The sequence below is a fragment of the Nannobrachium achirus genome (assembly GCF_963921795.1).
Source record: "Nannobrachium achirus genome assembly, chromosome: 24".
Taxonomy (NCBI): Eukaryota; Metazoa; Chordata; class Actinopteri; order Myctophiformes; family Myctophidae; genus Nannobrachium; species Nannobrachium achirus.
Window position 1 is genome coordinate 17,955,896 of NC_137831.1, and position 26,693 is coordinate 17,982,588.

General features: G+C 42.2%; 1 protein-coding gene across 1 annotated transcript in view; it reads left to right on the top strand.

The window, feature by feature from the left end:
* gucy1b2 (guanylate cyclase 1, soluble, beta 2) overlaps positions 1–26,693 on the top strand; it is a gene marked incomplete at its 3' end in the record, with an annotated part of 31,898 nt that overhangs the window by 1,854 nt on the left and 3,351 nt on the right. The window contains exons 3-13 of the mRNA XM_080720381.1: positions 77–237; positions 581–680; positions 1,294–1,478; positions 2,556–2,673; positions 3,222–3,325; positions 3,536–3,637; positions 5,162–5,273; positions 5,426–5,622; positions 24,399–24,522; positions 25,035–25,183; positions 25,733–25,879. Of these exons, the coding sequence (XP_080576507.1) occupies positions 77–237; positions 581–680; positions 1,294–1,478; positions 2,556–2,673; positions 3,222–3,325; positions 3,536–3,637; positions 5,162–5,273; positions 5,426–5,622; positions 24,399–24,522; positions 25,035–25,183; positions 25,733–25,879 (1,499 nt within the window). The remainder of the gene's footprint in view (positions 1–76; positions 238–580; positions 681–1,293; positions 1,479–2,555; positions 2,674–3,221; positions 3,326–3,535; positions 3,638–5,161; positions 5,274–5,425; positions 5,623–24,398; positions 24,523–25,034; positions 25,184–25,732; positions 25,880–26,693) is intronic.

The window sequence follows — 26,693 nt, forward strand, 5'->3', positions numbered from 1 at the left end:
TGCGTGTGTGTGTGTGTGTGTGTGTGTGTGTGTGTGTGTGTGTGTGTGTGTGTGTGCGCGTGTGCGTGTGCCACAGATGTCTCTGCTGAGCAGGTTCTCAAACTCTTTGGGGAGTACTTCTTCAGCTTCTGTAAGCAGGCAGGCTATGACACCATGCTGAGAACCCTGGGAGGAAACCTGACAGAGTTCATAGAGAACCTGGATGCCCTGCACAGCTACCTGGCCCTGTCCTATGAGGTGTGTGCGTGCACGCGGGCGTGTGTATACTGTAGTTGGGGAATTTTGTGTTATTAAAAATATTCAAACATTTTCAAAAACATTCAAGATTTCTTATGGCTGATGTACAGTATATTTGGGTCCTGCATGGGGTCCCCGGGCTACCACTCAGAGAATCCCTTCATTAGACCACCATAACTTTGAAATAGAACCAAATGGACCCAAATAGGGTCCATTCGGCTCCATTTGTACACTCTCAGAGTTACACAGGCTCATTTGGTTCCTGTTATCAATCCCCCGAAAAGGTACAAAACCGGAAGTTAAAGCACCACCTCTTTAACTTCCCTTTAACTGTGGTTCTCAGGAGATGAATGCACCGTCTTTCCGTACAGAAAAGACTGACGATGGGAGGATGTTACTGCATTACTACTCTGACAGGAAGGACTTGTATCATATCGTGCCAGGTAAAAGTTACTTTATCTTACTTTTACTTAGGGACAACTCCGTACTAAATAACATCTAGGATAATTTTCCTACTTACATTGACCCCAAATGGGGTCTATTAGGCAGACATGTCCCGGTCATCCAGTTTCCCCAGCAAACCAGTAGACCCCAAGTCTTTTGGGTCTCGACCTGAGAGGCTTAGCAACCACTGCTCTTATTGCATGGGTCTTCAACAGGGGGTCCGGGACCCCTAGGGGGTCCTCAGAGTTACTACACGGGGTCCTCCAAATCGTCGAGTGATAGAAACTTTTTTCTCCTTTTTTATATTAACCACTTGAACCCTATAGCGTCCATATTCTTTAGCCTCACAGCTTGTAGATCGGCTATTTTCAGCAAAGAGCTGAGTTTATTATTTAAGTATTGACAGTTCAAGTGGTTAAATATCTGAAACACCAATTTACATGAATCCAAAATACTATAATATTGTGCTGTCAAAAGATGAAAGTTATATGGAATAGGCTATATGAAGATGTTGTGGGGGTCCCTGCTTCATCTCTCTCCAGTCTCAACTAAGGGGTCCTTGGCCTGAAAACGTTGAAGACCCCTGGCTTATTGTATGCCATATTGCTGCAGGTATCATCGAGGCGGTTGCCAAAGACTTCTTCGACAGTGAGGTGAACATGTGGGTCGTGAGCCAGTCTGAAGAGGACGAGCGCACGGGGAAGAAGGAACACGTGGTGTTTGCGGTGGAGCAGACTCTCAGGACCACCAGCACCAGCCAGCCTGGCACGGCACCAGGCCAGGAGAGAGAGGAGAGGGTGGGTATACTGCACTTCTTCTTCTTCTTTGTTGAGTTTAAATGGCGGATCACACGATTCACACCAAAACGTGTCCAGGTGTATACGGCACTCATTTTCAGTATGTGTGTGTGTGGTGGTGGTGGTGGTGGTGGTGGTGGTGGTGGTTTTCATTACCGGTGGGGATATGTCTTATCCCTGCTTCTAGTCTAGTCAGACTGAATTAAATACACACATTTCCTTTTGGGAAATGTATGTATTGATAGGTTTGATATTTATGTCTGATATTACCACCTGGTGTCCCTTAGTTCCAAAATGGTTACACAAATGTCCCAAAAAATCTATTTGCAAAAATCAGAAAAAAGAAAACCAGCTCACACATTTGTTATTTTCTGCAAGTTTATGCTATTTTCTCTATTTGTTATATAATGATGTATATAGGGCTTTTTAAAATAACAGGTCAGTATCATGTTGGTATCATGGTCAGTATCATCGTCGTATCATGGTCAGTATCATTTCAATATCATGGTCAGTATCATTTCGATATCATGGTCACTATCATGTCAGTGTCAGGGTGAGTATCATGTCAGTATCACGGTCAGTATAATGTCAATATCATGGTCAGTATCATGTTAGCATCATGGTCAGTATCATGTCAGTATCATGGTCAGTATCATTTCAATATCATGGTCAGTATAATGGTCAGTATCATTTCAGTATAATGGTCAGTATCATGTCAGTATCATGTTTGGTATCGTGGTCAGTATAATGCCACTATCATGGTCAGTATCATGTCATTATCATGGTCAGTATCATTTCGGTATCATGTCATTATGATGGTCAGTATCATGTCAGTATCATGGCCATTATCATGGTCATTATCATGGTCAGTGTCATGGCCATTATCATGTCAGTATCATGGTCAGTATCATGGTCAGTATCATGGCCATTATCATGTCAGTATCATGGTCAGTATCATGGCCATTATCATGTCAGTATCATGGTCAGTATCATGGTCATTGTGATGGTCAGTATCATGGTCATTATGATGGTCAGTTTCATGTCGGTATCATGCTGTGTGACTGTGTTATGTGTGAGCGGCATCAGGAGAAGGCCTTGAGGAGGATGAAGGAGAGGTGTGCTTCCCTGCCTGAGCGACCTGCCGGGAAGAGGAGTCACTGGGAGCTGGTCAGGACCGTGGTCCTCTTAGGAAAAGGTTGGAACTGATTACATACTGTATTGTTAGTTTGGAATGATTCTCTATATACTGATTTGAATAGCATTTGTTGTTGTAACTGTTCCATAGTGAAAGGCCAGTAGGCCACCATTTAAAATATGTAGAAACAAAAGAACATATCATTGTTCGTGCATCAATTCTTGTTAGGAAAAAACTCTTGACTGCCAAGACACAGACAAGACGAGGCACAGACAAGACGAGCCCTGTACTTCCATGCCGCCATTTGATTTATAGGATACACATAAAAGTGTAATAAAACACTTATCTCCAAATGTTTATGTACAGTATGTATATTTAATACCCTACTCGCTCATACTACAGTGTCACACAAAAGTATCAAAAGTAGCAGATCCACAAGCTTGAAACGCGACGTGAATCGACACATTTTGAGCTTGGACTTTGGACTTTCCACCCGACAGAAACGATGTATTAAATTAAAATAAATTAACCTTTATTATAAGACAACAAATCCAAGTCCCTGACTGTAAGCCTTACAGTGTAAGGGGTGTGTTTGATGTACGTTCCAGGCAGGCTCCAGAGCACCTTCACACCATGCTACCCTGACAAGCTGTGGCTGGAGGAGCAGGCCTTCTGTAACAACTTCCCTTTCCACATTGTCTTCGATAGAGATGTAAGATGCCTGTCACCATCACTGTGTAGCTGTGTACCATACAATACATTTACCATACAATTCTTTTATTCAATTATTGACATGACATGTTTACAATGCTAAAGCAAGTGTCAAAACAAAACAAAACAAAAAATATAGAAATGGGGTTAAATATGTACAGTACAGTATCTCTCTGTCTCTGTCTCTCTCTCTCTCTCTCTCTCTCTCTAGCTTAAGGTGAAACAAACTGGGTTGAACGTTCAGAAGTTTGTTCCTGGACTACAGACCATGGACATCAGACTGGACAAATACTTCACTATTGTGCACCCACAAGTACAGCACTGCTAACTTTATAATAGAATATAATATATATACTATACTCTACCCACCTGTGTCACCTCAAGACCCCAGGAGGGACCCACCCAATACCTCCCCAGAGAAGCCTCTTGTTGGGAAAAAACTAATAGAGCAGGAGAGGGGAGTTTAACCTTGGTCAGGAGGAGGAGATGGGCAGTGATTTGGCCACCACTGCCGACCCGGCCATCAGGAGGGTGTTGTGGTTTGTGGGTCGAAACACCTTATGATCGATGGTAACCACCTGAAGACATAAAATTTTCCTGGCCAAGGCTACATTCACCAAACGTGAATGGAGGAGAAGCATCGTTAGATGTAATTATAATCATAGAACTCTGGGCAACCAGTGACTTCCAGGAAAGTCTGGATGGAAACCGAGGAAGGTCGGTGACGCTGGAGAGACAGATGACCACCAGGAAGAGCCTGGCGTGGGTGTATGAGGTTAGCAACCTCATGCACAGCACTCGCGAGAGGGCACCAACTCAAGCTACAGACATTTATTCAGATACCCTCAGAGTCTCCCGAGAGGGGGGGAGTATGTGAGACTCAACAATACAAACACAACGGTAACAGCCCTTAACTAATCACAGCTAACGAGATGGCTCACCTAAACAACATCAGCTGGGGAGAAATTGGAAGTAAAGTGTCACTGCGAGAACATCTGCAGGAACACAAAAGGTAAAAATACATCAAGCCAGGACCAAGTGTGGAGAAGAGGGGTCACAGGTGCAGCGCACAACTTGGTTGGTGAGTTGGTGAGACGAAGGAGAACTCCAGGCAGGAATAATCTCACAGTACTGGAGAACTCTACGCACCTGTGTCACCTCAAGACCTCACAAGTACAGCACTGCTAACTTTATAATAGAATATAATATATATACTATACTCTACCCACCTGTGTCACCTCAAGACCTCAGGAGGGACCCACCCAATACCTCCCCAGAGAAGCCTCTTGTTGGGAAAAAACTAATAGAGCAGGAGAGGGGAGTTTAGCCTTGGTCAGGAGGAGGAGATGGGCAGTGATTTGGCCACCACTGCCGACCCGGCCATCAGGAGGGTGTTGTGGTTTGTGGGTCGAAACGCCTTATGATCGATGGTAACCACCTGAAGACATAAAATTTTCCTGGCCAAGGCTACAATCACCAAACGTGAATGGAAGAGAAGCATCGTTAGATGTAATTATAATCATAAGATAGTAATATAATAGAATAGAATATAATGGAATAGAATAGAATAGAATAGAATAGAAATAGGCTTGATCAATGCTCCATATGCTCCATTTGCGTCCCCACCTTCTGTATTAGAAGTTCTAAACTTTTCAGGCCATGTATGTATATTATAGGCCTACTGTATGTCCGAAACTTGGCTCATTGGCCAAGCTTCACGGGATGCTTAATGAAATTAACATAAAGGCTCACTTTACACTGGGTGTGATTTTTTAAGGTATCAAAAACGTCCTTCAAATGTTACTCTGCTGTTATCTGTTTCTCTGTCTCTCCACAGGTGACCTTTACCATAGAGAGCATCAGGAAGTTCATCAACAGCCAGTTTGTTCTCAAGACACGCCGGGAAATGGTTCCTCTGCATAATCAACACGCCATGCTCAAACTGAGAGGTAGGAAGGGGTAGGATGGAGGGGACAAGGCTAACTGAGGGGTAGGATGAGGTATAGGACGGAGGGGACAAGACAAGTTACTGTGTGTGTGTGTGTGTGTGTGTGTGTGTGTGTGTGTGTGTGTGTGTGTGTGTGTGTGTGTGTGTGTGTAGGCCAGATGATCTGGATGCCGTCAGTAGGCTGCATGCTGTACCTGTGCTCCCCGAAGCTGCGTAGCCTGCAGGAGCTCCAGGAGCGAGGCCTCCACCTGGCCGACATCGCCCAGCACGACACCACCCGAGACCTCATCCTGCTCAACCAGCAGCGGCTGGCCGAGATGGAGCTCACCAACCAGCTGGAGAGGAAGAAGGTATAGAACCTCTTACCTTCTCCATGTTCTTCTAATCCAGTGGTTCTCAACCTGTGGGACAAATTATTTTGGGAGGGGGGTCCCCAGATGTTAAGCTAAATGTTAACATTGTTTTCTCACTCAACAGTAAACAAACCAACATAAAGTTTAAATGTATAGACTAGGGTATCTGCACATTTCTAAAGTGACAATTTAAGGATTATAAAGACCTTTTTAGTACCTCTGGTCAAACATTGGTCACTAGAGGCTGAAATTGCAAGGCGTTGTTTTTAGTCAAACTAATGTAATGCCAGCTCCTACAATTCCAAGTGCTTGTGCAGGGTGGGGGGTCCCCAGTTCAAATATGATTATTTGGGGGGGTTGCGGCTTGAAAAGGTTGAGAACCACTGTTCTAATCTAACCCAGTGTTTCTCACATTTTCAAATGTCAAGGTCTCTCTAGCAGTGTACAAATGGAACGTTTGTTCAATTTTTAAACTGCCAGAGTTACAGACTTGTTTGGGGAACAACAGCCTTAGTGCATCAAAGACTGGGGTTTGAACATGGCATCTCTGAGATGAATAACTAGTCATTAGACCAGTAATCTCATGCTCTCCAGTGGAACATGCATAGCAGCCATGGTGGCTCACAGTGTAAAGATGTCAGCAACATGTTCCTAAGGTGCAAGGTTCAAATCCTATATTGTGAATACTGATGTCTACGTTAGTTTTCAAAAGAACCCAGGATCTCTGGACCAGAGAGTGTCTCTTGATGTTACATCACAGGTTTATTTACAGAGTCAGTTTTTGGAGCATTATATTTCAACCTTCTAAACATGAGAATGTCCTTGGAAGGATTTGAACCCACCTCTTGCTCACATACAGTGTCTTAACTCAGGGAGTCAGTCAGTCACGGTGAGTCACCATGTTCTTTGTTTGAACTCACAACCTCTAGACAGTGCATCTCTTCCAAGTGTTCTTCTGGATGTTATTCTCCAAAATATGCTGCAAAGGGAAGAACAGGATGACCTTGGCTGGATTTGAATCCAGGAACTCTGGATCACATCTGGCATTTTAACTCAGGGACAGGTAAGGGAGCCACCATGAAGCTCTCTGAAGATTCTCTTCTATTGTAATTTGTTCTCTTCAAAAGGGGGACTTGGGATCATATACAGATCATACAGTATGACATGTGGGCGGCATAGCTCAGGGGTAGAGAAACCGACATTATAGCACGAAGGGTTCCCAGTTCGGATCCGGGCTCCCCCTGAGTTAATGTCGAAGAGTCCTTGAGCAAGACCCTGAACCCCTAGTTGCTCCCGGTGAGTAGGTTGGTGCCTTGCATGGTTTCCTCGCCATCGGTGTATGAATGTATGGGTGAATGTAATGCACAATCTACGTAAAGCGCCTTGGATAAAAGTGCTATATAAATGTACCATTTATGTTGAAGAAACACAGGATTAGAATATAAATTACACATGTTAGATTCTCTTCTGTTGTAATTTGTTCTTCCGTTGTCACTCTTCAAAAGGGGCCTTGGGATCATGTACAGATCATATGACTTATGATGAAGAAACACAGGATTAGAATATAAATTACTCACATTAAACGTGTTACATTAAATTAACTAATATGAGTTATATTCATTTAATTACAAGCCAATAATATTACTCAATAATACTGATTGTAAATACTGGCCATAATTGTATTAACACATCTGTTGCCATGGCTTATTTCTGTCTGTACTGTGCTCTTGCCATGTTTTTGACCAACTTCGAAGACAGCCTCCGCATTCAGTTTTATCGTGACAAAATCACACAACACATCGAATGAAAGAGGAGATTCTCTAGTTTCACCCGGTCCAAGAACCATGTTTCTACGATGTTCGCTTCTGTATTTATAGGCCAGACAAAAAAAAAACGGCCAAAAATGACCCCTTTTTAGACCTTGTTTTGAGAAAAACAGCTTTTAGTGAATGATACTGTATCAGGCTGAAAACTCACTTGATCTTTTTAGCTTTGATTTCAATGACTTCAATATTGTATTTACAGTATTTTTCCTTCAAAGAAATACAAAAGAATAAGACAAATAAGTGTTTTTTATTTTGTTTCTTTACCGTTTTCAATCAAGTGTATTCTTGCTAGTTCAGTGTTTCTCTGGCTTGTTCACATTGTTTCTCACATTGTGTGTCTGCGCGCGTGCATGCATGCGCCTGTACGTGTGCACGTTCACAGTTCAGAGTCTGCATGCATGCTCGTGTGCGTGTGCATGTGCATGTTCACAGTTCAGAGGCTGCGTGCGTGCACGTGTGAGTTGAGATGAGGCCGGTCAGAAACAGCAGGCAGGCCAAGGAAAGTTTTCAGTTCTCCAAAGGGAAGTCAGCAGGCTCCTCTGCATGAACCACTACCTATAAATATAGAAAAATAAAATCCATTTACAATACAATACAATGTGTCTCACACGCACGCACGCACGCACGCACGCACACACACACACACACTATTTCTCTCTCCCCTCCCTCTCTCTCTCACACACACACACAACAATAAATACTTTTTCTCTCTCTCTCTTCCTCCTTCCTCTTTCTCTCACACACAATACATTCTCACTCTCTCACTCACTCACTCACTCACACACACACACACACACACACACACACACACACACACACACACACACACACACACACACACACACACACACACACACACACAATACATTTCTCTCTAACCCTCTCTCTCACACAATCAATCACACAGTCAATTCAATGGAGCTTTATCCTCCCTCCCTTCCTTTCTTTCTTTCTCTCTCTCTCACACACACACACACACACACACACACACACACACACACACACACACACACACACACACACACACACAATAAACACATTTATCTATCCCTCCAGCCCTCTCTCTCTCTCCCCCTCCCAGATGGGAGGAAAAAAAACACAAATCAATTTACACCTTTAGCCTAAAAGTTTTAGCAGACACATTTATCCTACCCAGAGCGATTTAGATTATAAAAAATAAATTGATTCATCTGACGATTATATAGGCTATATATATATAAAATACAAACTCACTGGAAAGTTGTGGTCTGGGTCTCTGGGAATGGGATGTGTGCCTTCGATCTCGCTGTGGTTTCCACTCTTCACCGAGTCAGTCAGGGGACTACACAACGCCTCCCCATGCGAGGCGTTGTGTGCTTGTAGATCGGCTGGCGTTGTGTGCTTGTAGATCGGCTGTTTTAGACTGCGACTTCTGAGAGCTGAATGGACTCGCGTTAGCGACTGGTTCCGCGCACCACCGCGACCAGCTGCTGTTGTTAGCGCCACCGTCTTTGAAGGAGGTGACATTGTTGTAATGAAATAGAACACGTTTTTTTGTCACAGTGACCCACTAACAGGACATTCACAGCAGCCCGTGATAGACTAGAGTGTGTTGTGATGATGATGATGATGATGATGAAGAATATGTTGTTTGTCACCGCGACCGACTAATTCTTGTGGGGGTCCGCTCACTATCGCGACGGGCCGCTGTTCCGGCTAGCGTGGGCAGGTTTTTAGTTACTGAGGTAAGGTTACTGAGGTGATGATGAACCACAATCGTTTGGAGTGGACCAGGAGGAACCAGGACATCACGGCGTGCGGACAATCGGTCCGGCCGACGGCTAAGCAGCGTGAGGACCGGGACATCACGGTGCGTGATCGGGACATCGTGGTACGTTGACCAGGACGACTTGACGGCGACCCGCGAAGGAGCCGTATCACGGCGTTTGGAACCGAACCGGCCCGGCTCCGCGTCACCGTTTGGAAGAGCCTGCCCGCTTGGAGTTGATCGGCGTCTAGAGAACCGAACCGGCCCGGCACCGCGACGCCGCTTGGAGAAGACTGCCCGTTTGGAGTTGATCGGGGACGGGGAGAACCGGCCCGGCGACGCGGCGGCGGCACCGCAGCCAGCACGTTTGAGCCACTTACCCAGCGAACTATCACCGTTTGCCGTTTGGAGCAGTCTGCACCGTTGGAGTTGAGTGAGCAGCGCTCAAACGGTGATCATGATGATGATGAGTAAAATGGATAGTCCCGCTGCTGTTGTAGCGCAGCGTCGCCATCTTTGATGGTGAAGTAGAAATTACAGCGACCCACTCGTTTGTTTGATGTGATGATGAAGCTGCAGAATAATGTAACGATAGGCAGGCAGACTAGAGTTGTTGGTGGGTGATGATCACAACACAAGTAGATAGTGTGTCACAAACACACACCCTGGCTGGCTTGCTTCAGTCCATTGGTTTCACTTCAGCAGGGGGTACACTAATCTGACAATGGCGCCATCGTGTGTAATAAAGGTGAAATTGACTAGCCTGGACCTTTTATATATACTCTATGGCCTGGACGCACTGAAAAGCATTTCGTCATAGCGACTTATTATGAATTTCATATTTGAGCCATTTGAGCCATGGTTTAGCAATATTGTGGTTCATGGGAAGCATTTGTCTTTGTTTTTGGTCACATTACTTGTTGAATATGTGATTTCTGACTTATTTTTTATCACAGAAGCAACAAACTTTGTCACAAGATGGGTGAGAGTGTAATTAACCTAATTAAGTAATTAAGGCCAAACTCGGGAAACTCGGGGTTGGCACAGCGGTCTATTTGAAAACAAACTCGGGAAACTCGGGGTTGGCACCATATGTGTTAAGTAGCTTATGTGTAATGTTTTTAACTGTGTAATATTTTACTAAAACGTGCAAAATATAACAGAACGTGAGAAATTCAGTGATTAAGATACAGTCCTTGCACATATAGAGGGTTCTGAGTTCAAATCCAGCGTCAAGTTTTCTCTAACTTTTACCTGGCTCTGAAGAGCACGCAAGAGAACACATGAAATACAAACTACAGGTGGTGCAGTGGTAAAAGCAGGAATTAACAAACCAGCAAGAACATTTTCCCAAGTTTTACCTGGCTCTTGTAACCCAACTTTTGCTAAAATTACAAAATAGTCATAACTTCAATGTTTGAGTGGTTAAAAAACAGTCCTTGAGTATAGTAGGTTCTGAGTTCAAAAACGGCATTGAATTGTCTCTAACTTTTACCTGGTTCTTTTACCGTTATCTAATCTTATACTGCAGAACATGCAACAGAACCATGAGTACAAATCATGAGTCGGTGACCTTCGGGCTCCAGAAAACATCTACAAAACTCTGAAAAGGGATGACTCATCACTTTTTATCACTAAACCATTGTTTTTCTGGAGCTGTGGCGACCCCGAAGGTCACCGACTCGGGCGCCCTAGCTAAATCATTAGAGCATGCCCTGGGCTACATCTGTGCAAAATGTGGCGCTTTTAGACTGATTAGCACGAGAAATAAAACCCTAAGGCCTCTGACTAACATGAATGCACACCCATACATGCATCGTTTTCTGAGGCCATTTATAGCCCAAGGAATGTTTTTTGTGCAAAACAAATGTTTGCAATGGATTCGGCATCATGACAAACCCCTAGTTTGACCCCTCTTACAGTATGCTACTAAAAGCAGATTATTTTTTTGCTTTTTGTCCCTGTAATGTAAAGTTAATGAGACACCAACTCCAGCAGCTGATAACACCAATTTAGCTGTGTCTAAGAAAGGGTTATCATACCAAAATATAATCTACAGATATAGAGCTTTTCAAAAATGCATGGTAATCTTTGCCACCACAGACAACCCGTCTGGCCCATGGACTATAAGTTCAAAATCAGTAGTGACTGTTCTCCAACTTTAACTGGATCAGAACATACAAGTATAAACTATAGTTGGTGCAGAGGTAAGGACATAGAGTTTGCAACTTTAAAGTCCTTGGTTCAAACCCAGCATAGATATCTGACATCTTTTACATTACTAGTGCACCTTTATCTAATCTTGTAGTGAAAAACATGCAAAAGAAACCATAAAGTGTTAATCTTGATGGAGTAGTGTTTATGAAATAAGACTTGTTGCCAGGAGGTTGTTGGTTCAATCCCAGCAAGGATCTTTAGTTTAGTTTTACCTGTCTCTTTTACCCTCGTCTAATCTCTGTCTAAACAAGAACATGCCAAAGAGAGCTAATCAGTATGAGCCATGGTGGAACACTGGTTAAAGTACAGGTCCTATCTTCTGAAGGTTTTGGGTTCAAAGCCACCAGGTGCATTTTTCAAGTTTGAACCGGCATATCTTTCTTTATTTCCTCTCTTTACCTGGATTTTTGATGCAGTGGCTAAGATACAGGGCTTGTGGTAAAGATCTAGAGCCTGCAATTCTGAAGACCTTGCATATTAACCTGCGGGCCGCATTAAGTGAAGGTGGGGACCGCCATATATGGGCAATGAGGTGGAACCATGAGGTAAAGTGGCACTAAAATTGGCTTGAATTGGATTGACTCTGCATGGTTGTCATTGTGCTACAGTGCTTATCTTCATTGTACTGTTCCAACTGCAGCTTAAAAACTGTGCTTCGTTGGTGAATTTTGGTATTTCTTCTGAAATGGTTTAGAAATAGAGAGTACAGGTCCTATCATCTGAAGGGTTTGGGTTCAAAGCCACCAGGTGCATTCTTCAAGTTTGAACCGGCATATCTTTCTTTATTTCCTCTTTTTACCTGGATTTTTTGATGCAGTGGATAATCAGGGTGTTCTTGAAACCAGCAAGAACATTCCCCATGTTACCCTTGGCTCTTGTAACTTCATATTTCATTAAAACTGCAAAATTGAACAAATTAGACAATCAATTCAATAGTATAGTGGTTAAAATGCAACCCTTGAATACAGAAGGTTTGAGTTCAAAACCAGCATGGCATTTTTCGATAGTGTCCTAGTTCAACTCCAGCACAACCATCTTTCTAACTTTTATCTTACTCCTTTATCTAATCTTCTAGTGAAAACATGCAAGAGATACATCATAGAGTCAACCTTGATGGAGCAGTGGTTATGATATGGGTCTTGTTGCCAGGAAGTTGTTAGTTCAAATACAGTAGGGATTTTACTGTCAGTTTTACCTGCCTCTTTTACCCTTATCTAATCTTTTAATCAAGAACATGCAAGAGGGCCAAGCTGTGTGACCCATGGTGGAGCAATGGTTAAGGTAACGCTCTTACAATCTGAAGGTTATAAGTTCAAATCCCCAAGATGACATTTTCGAGCATTACCACAAGCTTAACCATTTGTTGTTTATTTATTATATCTTTCTTTATTTCCTCTTTTTACCTGGCCTTTTTGATGCAGTGGATAGTCAGAGTGTTCTTGAGTGTTCTTGTTTTGCCTGGCTCTTGTAACTTCATCTTTCATTAAAGACTGCAAAATTGAGTAGAATAAATATTTGATTCAATAGTGTAGTGGTTAAGATGCAGCCCTTTTGTGCAGAAGGCTTTGGGTTCAAAACCAGCATGGAATTTTCTCCATATTCCATCTAGTCCTTTAAGCATTATATACTCTTGAAAGAAGACACATTGTTGGTTCCAGTGGTGCAGTGGTAATATCCCTGACTAACATCCCATAAGCTGCTAGTTCAAATCCAGCATAAACATCCTTCTAAATGGTATCTCAGTCTTGTACCTTTATCTAATCTTTAAGTGAAAAGGTACAAAAGAATGAAAATAGTGTAAACCTTCATAGAGTAGTGGTTAAAGAAAATGACTCATGGTCAGAAGGTTACTAGTTCAAACCCAGCAAGTGGCAATAAAGTTATTTTAAGTTTTACCCGGCTCCTATACCTCTAACTATACTTCACTTGAAATTGTGCAAGAGAACAGGTCATTAATGTGTCATGGTGGTGCAGAGGAGAAGACACAGGGCTTACAAGTATGAAGATCCAGATTCAAACCCAGAATAGAGATATTCTAAAGTTTTACTTGGCTCTTGTACCTTTACCTCTGATCTTTCACTTAACAACATGCAAGAGAAAGTATTAAGTATGAACCACAGTGGCGCAGTGGTTAAGAACATTGCCTCGGAGTTCAAAGCCTGCGAGTTCAAACCTCACCAATGGTGAAGGAACAGTCCGTAACATCGTTCAAGAAAGAACCTCGAAAGATGATAAAGAGGAAAATAATGCAAAGAAAACCCCAAAACATGGTTAAAGAGAAAAATGTGTAAAGAAAGGTCCCGAAAGATGGTGTAACGGAGTCCCGAAAGATAGTGAAAGACAATAAACATCAGAATACATAGTTACGACACTAACGAGATTCCGAAAGATGGTGAAAGACAATAAACATCAGAATAAAAATGTACAACATTAACGAGTTTCTGAAAAAAGCGACCCAAACTGGCAAAGATGAAAGGTGGCAGAGCAGCTGGCAAAGAAGAGAAAAGGGTAGCGAAGCTGGCGAAGAAGAGAAAAGGGCGGCAAAGAAGAGAAAAGGTGGCAGAGAAGAAGGGGAAAAAAAACTTTCTTTTTTTTAATCTTTTTTTAAGCCCCTCCCTGAGGCTACATGTTATCTTTTCGACAACCAACTCTAACCCTAGCCCTAAACCTAACCTCCGTGGGGTGTAGCGAGAAAAAGTGGCACGACGGGGATATTTACCCGGGGTGCATGGATTGGAATCATAGAGACCAATCCACTAAGCCACAGAGGGAAGTGCTGAGAACGGCATTCAGTCTGTATTAGTAGTGGAGGAAAGGCCTCGCGTAGGGGAGGGGCCTCGCGAGGCTGCCATTCAAATGACGCCTGGCCAATCACAGTGCATCTTTTCCGGGACTTGGCAGATTGTCGTTACATTTAGATATCAGGCAGCACGCGCATCAGGTTTGAACGAAGCATCCTCGTTCAAACGAGGATGCTGCCTGTGACCCAAAAGAGAGATTAGAAGTTTGCCCCAAACTAGGACTAGTTGGACGCAAACTAGTGAAAACAGATCTACAAGCTCACAAAGCGTTGTGAGCATGTAGATTGGCTATTTTCACAAGAACTTCTTATAAGTTCTTATAAAATTTGTTTTCTAATTATGTAATTTTTCTATTTATTAATTTTTTATTTGTGAAATGTAATACTCACTCAAAAATCATTGCATTTTTTTAATCACGAAAATCTTTGCTTTTTTTGGGAGTGTTTCATAATAATCATCATCATCATCATCATCATCATCATCATCATGATCACGGGCGCGGCTGTGGCGCGAATGACGAACAGGGCTACGCGAGGCTATATTCTACTGACACTATATATATGAGTTGGAACCATGACTTAAAGTGGTACTAACATTGGCTTGAATTGGATTGACTCCACATGGTTCTCATCATAGTACCATGCTAATCTTCTCTGTATTGTTAGCACCCTGTTGCTAACAAAGGTCATGTTGGTATTTCATCTAAAATAGCTTGGAATTAGAAACAGACAGAATATGAAATTAAAATATCTGAGTGGTTGTTTAGGCTAAAACCTGTATAAAACCGTATTATGGACCATTATTTATAAAGAATTATATATATCCGCAGTTAAAGCCTAGCAAGAATAGTACAAACAATTTTACATAACTCTTTTACCTTTAGCTAATATTTTAGTAAAGAATTTATGAGAGAACAGCATTATCAGGAAACATGGTGGAGTAGTGGTGAGATATAAGTCTCATAGGCTGGTACTTCTGTGTTCAAAACCCACTAAGCATGTTTTCAAACTGGAACAACCACAAGCATAACTATTTGTTGTTTTTTTCCTTTCTTTTCTTTTCTTCTAAAGCAGCGGTTAAGATACAGGGCTTGCAATCAGTATGTTCTTGGTTTGAAACTAGCAAGAACATTTTCCCAAGTTATACCTGGCCCCAAGTTATACAATCTTTTATAAAGATATTCACATGAAATACATGTAAGAGCATCATGAAGGGTTTACCTTGATGGGGTAGAGGTTATGACATAGGACTTGATACCAGCAGGTTGTTAGTTCAATCCCTGCAGGGGTCTTTCATTTAGTTTTACCTTTAGGTTCAAAACCACTAGGTGTATTTCTCCATCTTTTATCTGGTTCTTTTAGTGAAAAACATGTGAGAGCAATATGAAGGGTAAACCTTGATGGGGTAGAGGTTATGACATAAGCCTTGATACCAGTAGGTTGTTGGTTCAATTCCTACAGGTGTCTTTCATTTAGTTTTACCTTTGGGTTCAAAACCACTAGGTGTATTTCTCCATCTTTTATCTGGTTCTTTTAGTGAAAAACATGTAAGAGCAGTGTGAAGGGTAAACCTTGATGGGGTAGAGGTTATGACATAGGCCTTGATACCTGGAGGTTGTTTGTTCAATCCCTGCAGAGGACTTTCATTTGGTTTTACCTTTGGGTTCAAAACCACTAGGTGTATTTCTCCATCTTTTATCTGGTTATTTTAGTGAAAAACATGTAAGAGCATCATAAAGGGTACACCTTGATGGGGTAGAGGTTATGGCATAAGCCTTGATACCAGGAGGACGTTGGTTCAATTCCTGCAGGTGTCTTTCATTTAGTTTTACCTTTGGGTTCAAAACCACTAGGTGTATTTCTCCATCTTTTATCTGGTTCTTTTAGTGAAAAACATGTAAGAGCAGTGCGAAGGGTAAAACTTGATGGGGTAGAGGTTATGACATAGGCCTTGATACCAGGAGGTCGTTGGTTCAATCCCTGTAGAGGACTTTCATTTAGTTTTACCTTTGGGTTCAAAACCACTATGTGTATTTCTCCATCTTTTATCTGGTTCTTTTAGTGAAAAACATGTAAGAGCATTGTGAAGGGTAAACCTTGATGGGGTAGAGGTTATGACATAGGCCTTAATACCGGGAGTTTGTTGGTTCAATCCCTGCAGGGGACTATCATTTAGTTTTACCTTTGGGTTCAAAACCACTAGGTGTATTTTTCAAGTTTGTGCAAGAGGACAGAGCCAGTGCAAACCCTCATGGAGTAGTGGTTAAGGTGAAGACATTAGAACCGGAAGGTTGCTAGATCAAGTCTGGCAAGGGTGCTGCTGAAAGTTTTAACCTATACCTTTAACTAATCTTCACTTGAAATTGTGCAAGAGAACAGGTTTTAAGCGAGCCATGGTAGTACAGTGGATATGATGTAGTGCTGATGAGCAGGAGGTCCCTGGTTCAAGTCCAGAATAGGGATTCTTCAAAGTTTTACCTGGCTCTTGTACCTTTACCTCTAATCTTTCACTTAAAAGCTTGCAAGAGAACAGACTAAGTAAGAACCACAGTGGCACAGTGGTTAAGAAGACCGCCTCAGAGTTCAAAGAGAGAGAGTTCAAACCTCACCAATGGTGAAGGAAAAGCCCAAAGGCGGTTCAAGGCAAAACCCCGAAAGATGGTGGAAGGCACAATCGTGCAAGTGGAAAACCCGAAAGATGAAAAAAAAGGGAAAATCGTCCAAAGTGAAACCCCGAAAAATGGTAAACGTCCAAAGGACAAATCCGAAAAAATTGTAAAAGAAAAACTAACAATCCCCCGAAAGATGGTGAATGGAAGATGTACGACACTAACGAGATTCCGAAAGCATCGGCACAAGATGGGTGGAGACGAAAGAAGGCAGAGAAGCAGACGAGCGGTCACGAAAGAAGGCAGAGAAGGGGAAAAGCAAAATAATATATATATATATATATATATATTTTTTTTTTTTTTTTAATTTTAAGCCCCTCCCCTCTACCACCTGAGGGAGGCGGGCTAAATCCATCCAACTCATCTTATGGACAAAACACTGGAACTGCTATAGCCCGGATTCAAACCCCCAACCTTCTGCTTGTGAGTCCTGTGCTTTACCTTTACACCACCAGGTCTTTCACACAGAGAAGATATTTTAGGTCATATTTAAAGTTGAATGAAGAGACAGCAGGTCAAAACATTCAAATATTTAAATATTCGCATATTTAATGTGGTGTTCTGTTTTTTCCATCATAAAGCTCATTGAAGAAAGGTGCTATATAAATGCACCATTTACCATTTATATATAAGTAATTTGATAAGTTACCAAAAATTGAAAAGTTGTTTTCTAATCAAACAGATTAGCTCTTGGGTTTTTACATACATTTTGGTCTTTACATTAAAATAATTAATGGCTATAAGGTTTCAGACGGTGTCATACTACACCCAAACGTAAATGTTTAACTGAAACATAAAAACCTCACCTCAACCATTAATAAAGGCGAATGGCAAATTGAGTGGCAAATCGAGTGGTAATGTGAGTGGCAAAGTGAGTTAAACATTGTTTAATGTCATTTAATGCAATCATCAGATACAACCTTTCTGTTTGGATGTATAGGCTGTCAAGGCCAGAAAGTACCTTTGCTACTAAATTTCCCCCTTGGGATAATAAAGGTATCTATCTATCTATCTACTCAATAGGCGTTCACACACATACCCTCTATATGATCAAAAAAACATATCCTATGACAACATACTGTAATAATACTGTCAAAAACATGAACCTAACTAACCCTATGTCGTCAAAAAACACAAGAAGGTGGGTTTTGATTTAATTTCTTTATTGACACAAATGCATATTAATAAACGCCTAAAAGGATTTACATTGAGTAGTGTATGTGAATGTGAGAGTGTGAGAGTGTGTGTGTGTGTGTGCGTGCGTGCGTGCGTGCGTGCGTGCGTGCGTGCGTGCGTGCGTGCGTGCGTGCGTGTTTATCTGTTGGGAGGAGAGCAGATATAGTCTAATTATTACAGGGAAACAAAATCAATAATACATTAATTAATAACATTTACAATTAACCATTCAATTAAAATAACATTAACAATATGGGCGTATAGAACCCGTTTTTAATGTCCCAAATAGTGTTGTGTTGTGGTGTTAAGGGCAGTTCACACTGAGCACTATGAAATACAATGGTGAACCTTATAGTCATAGTTATAGTGTGAATGGCCCTTTTTCTTGTGGTGTTAGGGTAACTTTGTATGGTGTGTGAGTTAAATTCATACCCTCTGGTAACACTCTTAACAGGATGTGGTCTCTTAGAGAGGGTGAAGTTCTGAGCATCAGGATCCTGATCCACTCCCGCAAAAGTGGATCCACCCTGAAGGTCAAACACAAAGGTCATACAGTAGGTCACAAACCGATACACACACTGATATTTATAATCAATAAATTCCAACAATAGAATAATGATCAGAACCATAGCAATAGACAGTTACTTTATATCTATAATCCATCCGAGGACACATTTTATAATGCCTACAGCTTCATTCCTAAATTGTATTATAAGCACCGTCAAGCGTGGAGTATTAGGCGGGAGGAGTAGGACGAAGGCTCTATCTAGTCATCAACTGGCATAATACAAGTGAGCTTGTATATTGACTATTTTCACGATATTTATCTGTGGAACAGAGTCAAACTAAATGTAATGCCTACAATTCCAAGTGCTTGTCAGGGTGGTGGGGGCCCAAGTTCAAATATGATTGAGGTTCGCAGCCTGAAAGGTTAGGGGAGCCTTGATATAGAGTGTAAACCTACAGGATCGAGTGGCATCTGCAATGTGTGCCTTGAGTGAGAGCTGACTGTCCAGGACAACACCAAGGATCTTGGCTGTTGGAACCGAAGTCACCAGAGATGGAAACGGTGAAATCCCGCATGGGGCAGGACTTACCTGGGAAGAAGAGAAGCTCAGTCTTGTCTGGGTTCAGCTTGAGGTGGCGAGAAGAAAACATCCACTGTGAGATGTCAGCCAGACATGCAGCGATTCATTCCTCAACCTGAGTGGTAGAGGAGTGGAGAGTGGTAGACAAACAGTTACAATCAACTAATTGTGACCGTAGGTCGCATTTAATATGAAAACCTGCAGATCATGCGAGTGCGTGCGTGCGTCAGTCAGTCCGTGCGTCAGTCAGTGCGTGCGTGCGCCAAGACAGTCCCTTTTATGCCCAAATATGGAGGTCCCTGATGTCATCATCAATATTAAGCCCATACATGTATCTTTGCAGATTATTGTGAGAAAAGAAATCGCAATTTACGATATTATCGCGATAATCAAAATCCATTATACTGGGGTGGAACATTTGCCAAAAAAGAACAGATCTACAAGCTCACAATGCGACGTGTTGTGAGCTTGTAGATCTGCAATTTTTTGGCAAAGACATGTGATAGAGAGTGAAAAAAATACTATATCAAGTACGTATATAATAAGTACCTTTTACAATTTTTAGAGGGTTTAAGTGGTACCAGATATGCAGCTCGGCAAATAAAAGGTGAATTGATCCCAGTGCACGAGGACGATATCACGATAAATTAAATCTCCACGATACTATTATCAAGAGTGTTTTTTTATCACGATGAACAATAATATCGCTTATCGTCCCATCCCTAGTCATGAGTGAGTCTGCAATGGGGAGTTACTGTAGTTTCACAGTTTGTGAGCCTGAAGGGAGAAAAGTCTGGGACGTGTGGAGCGCTGTCCCGGATGTTGTCCCAGAGTGAAAGCTTTGGCTGGTTGAAGACCATGCATGCTGCATTTACTGGGGTTTCAGTGCACATGTTTTGCTTGGAGGGCCAGTGAGGGGCCGAGTAGTGAGTAGCAGTAGTTTTGATATGACTGAGGTCGGGATAAGGTGCTGGTCAGCTCCTGGGTGAGGAAGTGTCTGAACCTTACAATGTTACTGAGCAGTGGTTCCCAAACTGGGTGTCGCCTGGTCCCCAATGTTGTTTTCTCACTCAACAAACCAACATACAGTGTATACAGTGGTATCTTCACATTACTTAAGTTAAAATGTAACTAGAAGGTCTCCACCAGGCCAGGCGTCCTGGTGGTGCTACTGTATAATAGGCCAATGTAAAAAGGGTGGCATATGTTCTTCACCTTAGACCTTTCATGGCAATCGGACGCTGCATGCATGATTTGAAGCATTGTGTTCCAAATGATGTGTATTGCTAAAGTATACCTGCTGGTGGCGCTATAACAGGCCAATGTGAAAAGGGTAGCTGCGTTGATGATTTGAGGCATTTTGTTCATAAACGGAGCAATCCTGCAAACTTTGGAAGCCAATATTAGCCAATCAGGATGGAATATGAAATATCAGACGGATCAGACTTGATCACATGACTATAGAGATACTGTGTACCGATTTGCATGATTTTTGGATAAAATCTCAAGGAATAATAGGAAATAATTGTGTTTTACATAAGTCGGCCTCCTGGTGGCGCTATAAAAGGCTGATGTGAAAAATGCAGGGAAAGGGTTTTTCCTTGGCCTATAGGGACTGCGCTTACAAAGTTTGAAACTGATCGGTGGAGTTATAGGTAAAACCACAAATCGGCCTGTTATAGCGCCACCATGAGGCTGATTTAAAAAATTCAGGACGATATCACGATACTTACTGTACCTGGAAAGAAGAGAAGCTCAGTCTTGTCTGGGTTCAGCTTGAGGTGGCGAGAAGAAAATATCCACTGTGAGATGTCAGCCAGACATGCAGCGATGCGCTCTTCAACCTGAGTGGTAGGAGTGGAGTTTACCATGAGAAATGTTGCAGCCATTTGTCTGTGTCAGTCAGTCAGTACACATTTTTACAGTCTATTGGTTGGTTCCATTGTCACTGTGACATCACAGGTGATATCACAGGTGACATCAAGGCCCTCCTTGGCTTTACTAATTAACATACGTTTTATGCCCATATATGGAGATCCCCGTCTCAATGTCATCAATATTAAGGACATATCTGGGAATGCCCATATTTGGTAATGCCCATATATGGACATACTGTGTCAGTCTCTGTTGTTTCACTACAACCTTGCTTCTCGCCCTTAGGGCGTCTTGCTGGTAATAAGTAGTAACATAAGGATCAGTGTACATTTTTGATTGATTGCCATACAAATAATTGCACAACAATTAAAATGTCTTTTTCCTTTGAACATTGGAGAAGGAATACATAGGTTATGTTTCTGTTTAGCTTTTCAAAATAAATAATATGCTACGGCCAAAATAGGACATATTTAATCATGTTATAGTCAAAATTAAACGTAGCGGAAATAGCCGATCTGCAAGCTCACAACGTGTCACATTGTGAGCTTATAGATCAGATATACAAAGCTATATTTTTTGCAACATGGAGACGATAATGACTGCGATTATATATTGTGACAGCTGCCTATCAGTGACATTTCAACCAACCAATAGCAACAAAACAATAAGATCTAACTGATTTACATATCATTAAAGCAGCATCATAGATGTAAGAAAGAAGTAGTGGATTATTCAGCTTTCATTTATAAATTATTCTGACATGAAGAACCCATCCAGTCCAAAGGAACATTTATTTTTGTAGTTAGCTTCACAAACTACACTTGTTTTTGTCCTAAATGCTTGTTGGAGTTGTATTTTTAATGCTCAATTAAAGTGCTTTGGACAGACTGCTGCCTACCCCAACAAGATGAGGGCTGAGCTGGAGAACCCAGTACTGACTGACTGACTGACTGACTGACTGACTGACACAGAGACAAGCTGCGACATTTCTCATGGTATACTGCGACCTTCGGTCGCAACAAGTCCTGCTCACCTCTACTGCACAGCTTTGGCAGCCGCAGCAGGTCCTATGATAACACTGTTAAAGGTCCCACTGTAGTCCTAGAGGGCGTTTAGATCGGCTGTGATATTCCTTTAATTTATGTATTCCATATACAATAAAGCCATAGATCACTCCTATGCCCTCCTGTGTCGGTGACATTGTGAAATGTAAGTAATATCATCACAGCCATTCTATGGCTGAAGTCCATAGGCTACTCACTCAGAACCTGTTGAAATGTCTCCCACACTCTCTTCTCCTCCAGGCTCCAGGTTTTGACCAGCCACAGTCCATCTTGTAGTATTAATGTTAGCTGGTTATGGTAGAAATACTGAGTGAAACCCCAGCTCCAAACACACAGACATGCTGATATATCCACACTGATATTAATCCCTGGCTCTTCATTTGGTGACAACATAACATCTCTGTTTGCCAGACCCATGAAATGGGTAGGCCTACATAAGCAAATGTCGGTCTGTCCCTTTTCTATATAAAGGGTATATATGATGATGACATGATGATGACATGCCTACAAAAGGCATGATGTCATAAATGATGATGACAGACAGGGGGTCTGGCACAACCAGGTTGACCTGGTCTAGTTTCACTAGTTTTCTGTCAGACTGTTTTCCTTCCTGCTTCTTTTAGCCCTGCCCCACCCCCTCTTGTACCTGCTAGGTTGTCTAGAGTTGATTGACACCTGGATACCCAATGGCATTGCTTCCATGAGCTTGGTATAAATGTAACAGAAATTATGTCTGATCAAGTAGCTACATGTCTGCCCTCTAGTGGACCTGGTGCTTTAGTGCAGCTGCAGTGAGACCTGGGTTCAAATCCTCATGTGAACTCTTGTCTTTGATGTTTGATGATGCAAGGTTAAGAGATCAAACATCACTTTCTGACTACATTTAAGTAAGCAATTTACCCCGAGTGAGAGGACATTATGCTCTCATAATGTCCGCAGTGAGGTTGTTATCGGACGAGGCGCAGCCGAGTCCGATAACAACCTCACTCAGGACATTATGAGAGCATAATGTCCGACCCCGAGTGGTAAATAGCTTTTCTACCACTTTTTCCTGTATACATGAAAGAAAACACATAGTTGTAACTTGCAAGGATCTTAAGTTACAATCATTATTGCCTATAAAACTTCCGCTAGACAGCAGATAGTTCCACAAACAACATCTTCTACTCACCAACAGATGGCGCCAACTCCATACTAATCCATGCGTCTAGCTTACAGCTAAGCTAACGTCAGTTAGAAGTACCGTTCCGGCCGTAAATAGAGGCTGTTCGCTTCCAGAAAGGCATAGGTTCAGAGAAAAGGGGCTTTAAAGTTGGCGGATTGCATTGGATCCAAATAAATCGGCGACTATAGCATGCACGTTAGTAAACATAGGACCGTTGCCACCGTCATTTGTTGGTTGGGGGAAGTCCCCGGATGTACACTGAGGCGCATTGATCTCGGACACACAACTTTGCGGCAGTTGTCCTCTGATAACCTCCGGAATTTAGCCAATCAGAATCCAGTATTTGAACACGTGACTCGAAAAAGTGGTAGAAAGTGTCATTAATATAAACATAAAAATACTAGTACATTGGAATGTAACAGGGAGGCTAAAATATCCAAATGTAATTTATCCATGGTTCCAATTTACCAGGTTGATTCTCTCTGCTTTCTGTTCTTCTTTTAAGTTATTCTTCTGGTATTTGTTCTGCAAAGGAAAGCTTCCCCACAAAGAACACAGTGGGGTCTGAACACTCTCTGGATCTTATGCTTAGCACCTCAACCTATTGAGCTACCTGCTAGTGAGGTTTTCATCAGTTTTGATTATGTATCAATAATGTATCTCTTGAAAAAAAAGATGGGGATTTGATCGATAAAACACTACACCATCACTGAGCCACTTGAACATGTCTCTTAGTACTGTTGATGTGTTTATATGTATGTCAGCCTTCAGTTAGTATAGTTGAAAAATAGCATTGAACTACAGGAAGATCAAGACTTGAACATGGAATCTATAGGCTGACAATGTGATCATTATGATCCCTGATTTATGTCCGCTGTGTCGGTGGACATAGTGACATAGTGGACACAGTGTCAACTATACTGTATGTACTGTATGTACAGTAACAATGTTCTGTTTAGGCTCTTTGTAACTGTCTGTTCTTTCATATTGTCTTATTGCACGTACTGTCATTGTTTATGACCTTTGTATGAGGCATCCTTGTAGGCTACTCTTTTCATGTGGTCATGAACAAACATTTCAGATGTTATGTGTGTATGTGTGTGTGTGTGTGTGTGTGTGTGTGTGTGTGTGTGTGTGTGTGTGTAGGAGGAGCTGAGGATCCTGTCGCGCCACCTAGAGGCAGAGAAGAAGAAGACAGAGACTCTGCTGTATGCCATGCTTCCTCGCCACGTTGCCAACCAGCTGAAAGATGGCAAGAGGGTGGAGGCAGGTCTGTCTGTCTGCCTGCATCCCTGTTTGACTGACCAGCAATCTGTCTGTCTGTATCATTCACCAAGGCCTGTCAATTATCAATTATTCTCTCAGTGATTATTCTATGGACGACATTTTCAAATAATCTAATGATTAGAACTTTTTTTTCTTTCCTTATGCCAATGAATCGTTTTTCTGTGTTTTTTTATTTTATTTTAATTAATGAACTCAAGGATTTCACGGATTAAGTTTTATATTTTGTTGTACAGCGAACAGCGGTGTCGAACAAAAATAGAAGATCTACTAGCTGGTAGATCTGCTATTTCTGTGTGTGTGTTTTTTTCACCTATAATGGCAAAGAAAATATTTGTATCAAAACGGAATATAGTTTTTCATGGATTAAAGAGCTTTGATTAACTGTTGCACCGCTATATTCATCCATCCGTGCGTGTGTGCGTGCCTATGTGTGTGTGTGTGTGTGTGTGTGTGTGTGTGTGTGTGTGTGTGCGTGCGTGCGTGCGTGTGTGTTAGGGGAGTTTGAGGTGTGCACCATCCTGTTCAGTGACGTGGTGACCTTCACCAACATCTGCGCTGCCTGTGAGCCCATTGACATCGTCCACATGCTCAACTGCATGTACTCCAAGTTCGACCGCCTCACCAGCGTCCACGATGTCTACAAGGTGCAGTGGTGTAAAGCAGGGTTCCCCAATAGGTGGCCTACTGTCTGGCCCCCACCAACCCTGCAGTAATAATGGTGGTATAAGAGCAGCAACAACACTAGTATATTGTCGTTGTCGGGTGGAAACCTCGTATCCAAATGTGTATGTTCTTTCGCAAAGTAAAGCCCTGCTTCATCATACAAGGCCGTTGCACAAAAGTAGTGAAAACAGCAGATCTACAAGCACACAACGCCTCGCATCGCGAGGTGTTGTGTGCTTGTAGATCGGCTGTTTTCACTAGTTTAAATCATTTTTAAAATGATAAATGCAAAACAAACGGTTTTGGAAAAGATTTTCACCCGACAACGACGATATCTGGACTGTCGCTGGAGTAGCGGGAACGCCAACGTCACCCCCTGCAATGTTGTGGCCCTCGGCTTGGTACCCTAGACATAATTCGGCCCTTGGGGAGAACTAATTGGGGAACCCTGGTGTAAAGTAACCAGTACATTTACTTAAGTACTAAATGTGAGTACTCCTTCCATCACAGCTCATATCTTTGTGTTTCAGGTGGAGACCATAGGTGACGCCTACATGGTGGTGGGTGGGGTCCCCGTGCCCACCACCAGCCACGCCCAGAGAGTGGCCAACTTTGCCCTGGGCATGAGGATCGCTGCCAGAGAGGTCATCAACCCTGTCACCAAGCAGCCCATACAGGTGGTACATCCTCTGTCAACTCGCTGTACTGTAAGAAGACAATAAGAAAAGAATATGGCCAGGACTCTAAAGTTCCTTCTGGTGCTTTTTAATTGATTAACCCATTAAGACTCTGCAAACGTCTTCCCAATCTTCTGTAAGAGTTTTCTGAAAAAGTTATATGTTGCTATTGTTATCAGTGGTTCTCAAACCTTTTCATGTCAAGGACCCCAAAAGTTGTACGTATATGGCCGTGGACTCGCATCTCAAAATATATTTTCCCCCAGAAGCAAAGATTTGAGTAAAATATGTTCCCTCTAAAAGAATATAATATTGTATATTCAAAATTTGCACACATATGATGTATTGGCATTGGCAAAAGGGACACAGACAGACAGACAGACAGACAGACAGACGGATACAACAGGTATTGCACAACTGGGAAAAAAAATGCTGAGGACTCCAGAACTTTAACCACGTGGTCCTCCAGAACTTTAACCACGTGGTCCCCCAGATGTCTGTAATCGTCCCCTTTCTTTCTTCCCTCCAAGCCTCATCTCCTTACTGACAATGGCTTCATTCTATATGCTATGACACCTATTTGTATTGACAAGGACACATGTATCTCAGCAGCCTTGTCACAGGTCACTAGACCTCACGCTTAACTGCAAACTGGTCTCATTTATACAGAAATTCGAAATTAACTTCAAATCAAATTCAGATATCCTTGTGTGTGACTGTGCGTGTGTGTGTGTGTGTGTGTGTGTGTGTGTGTGTGTGTGTGTGTGTGTGTGTGTGTGTGTGTGCGTGTGCGTGTGCGTGTGCGTGTGTTCCA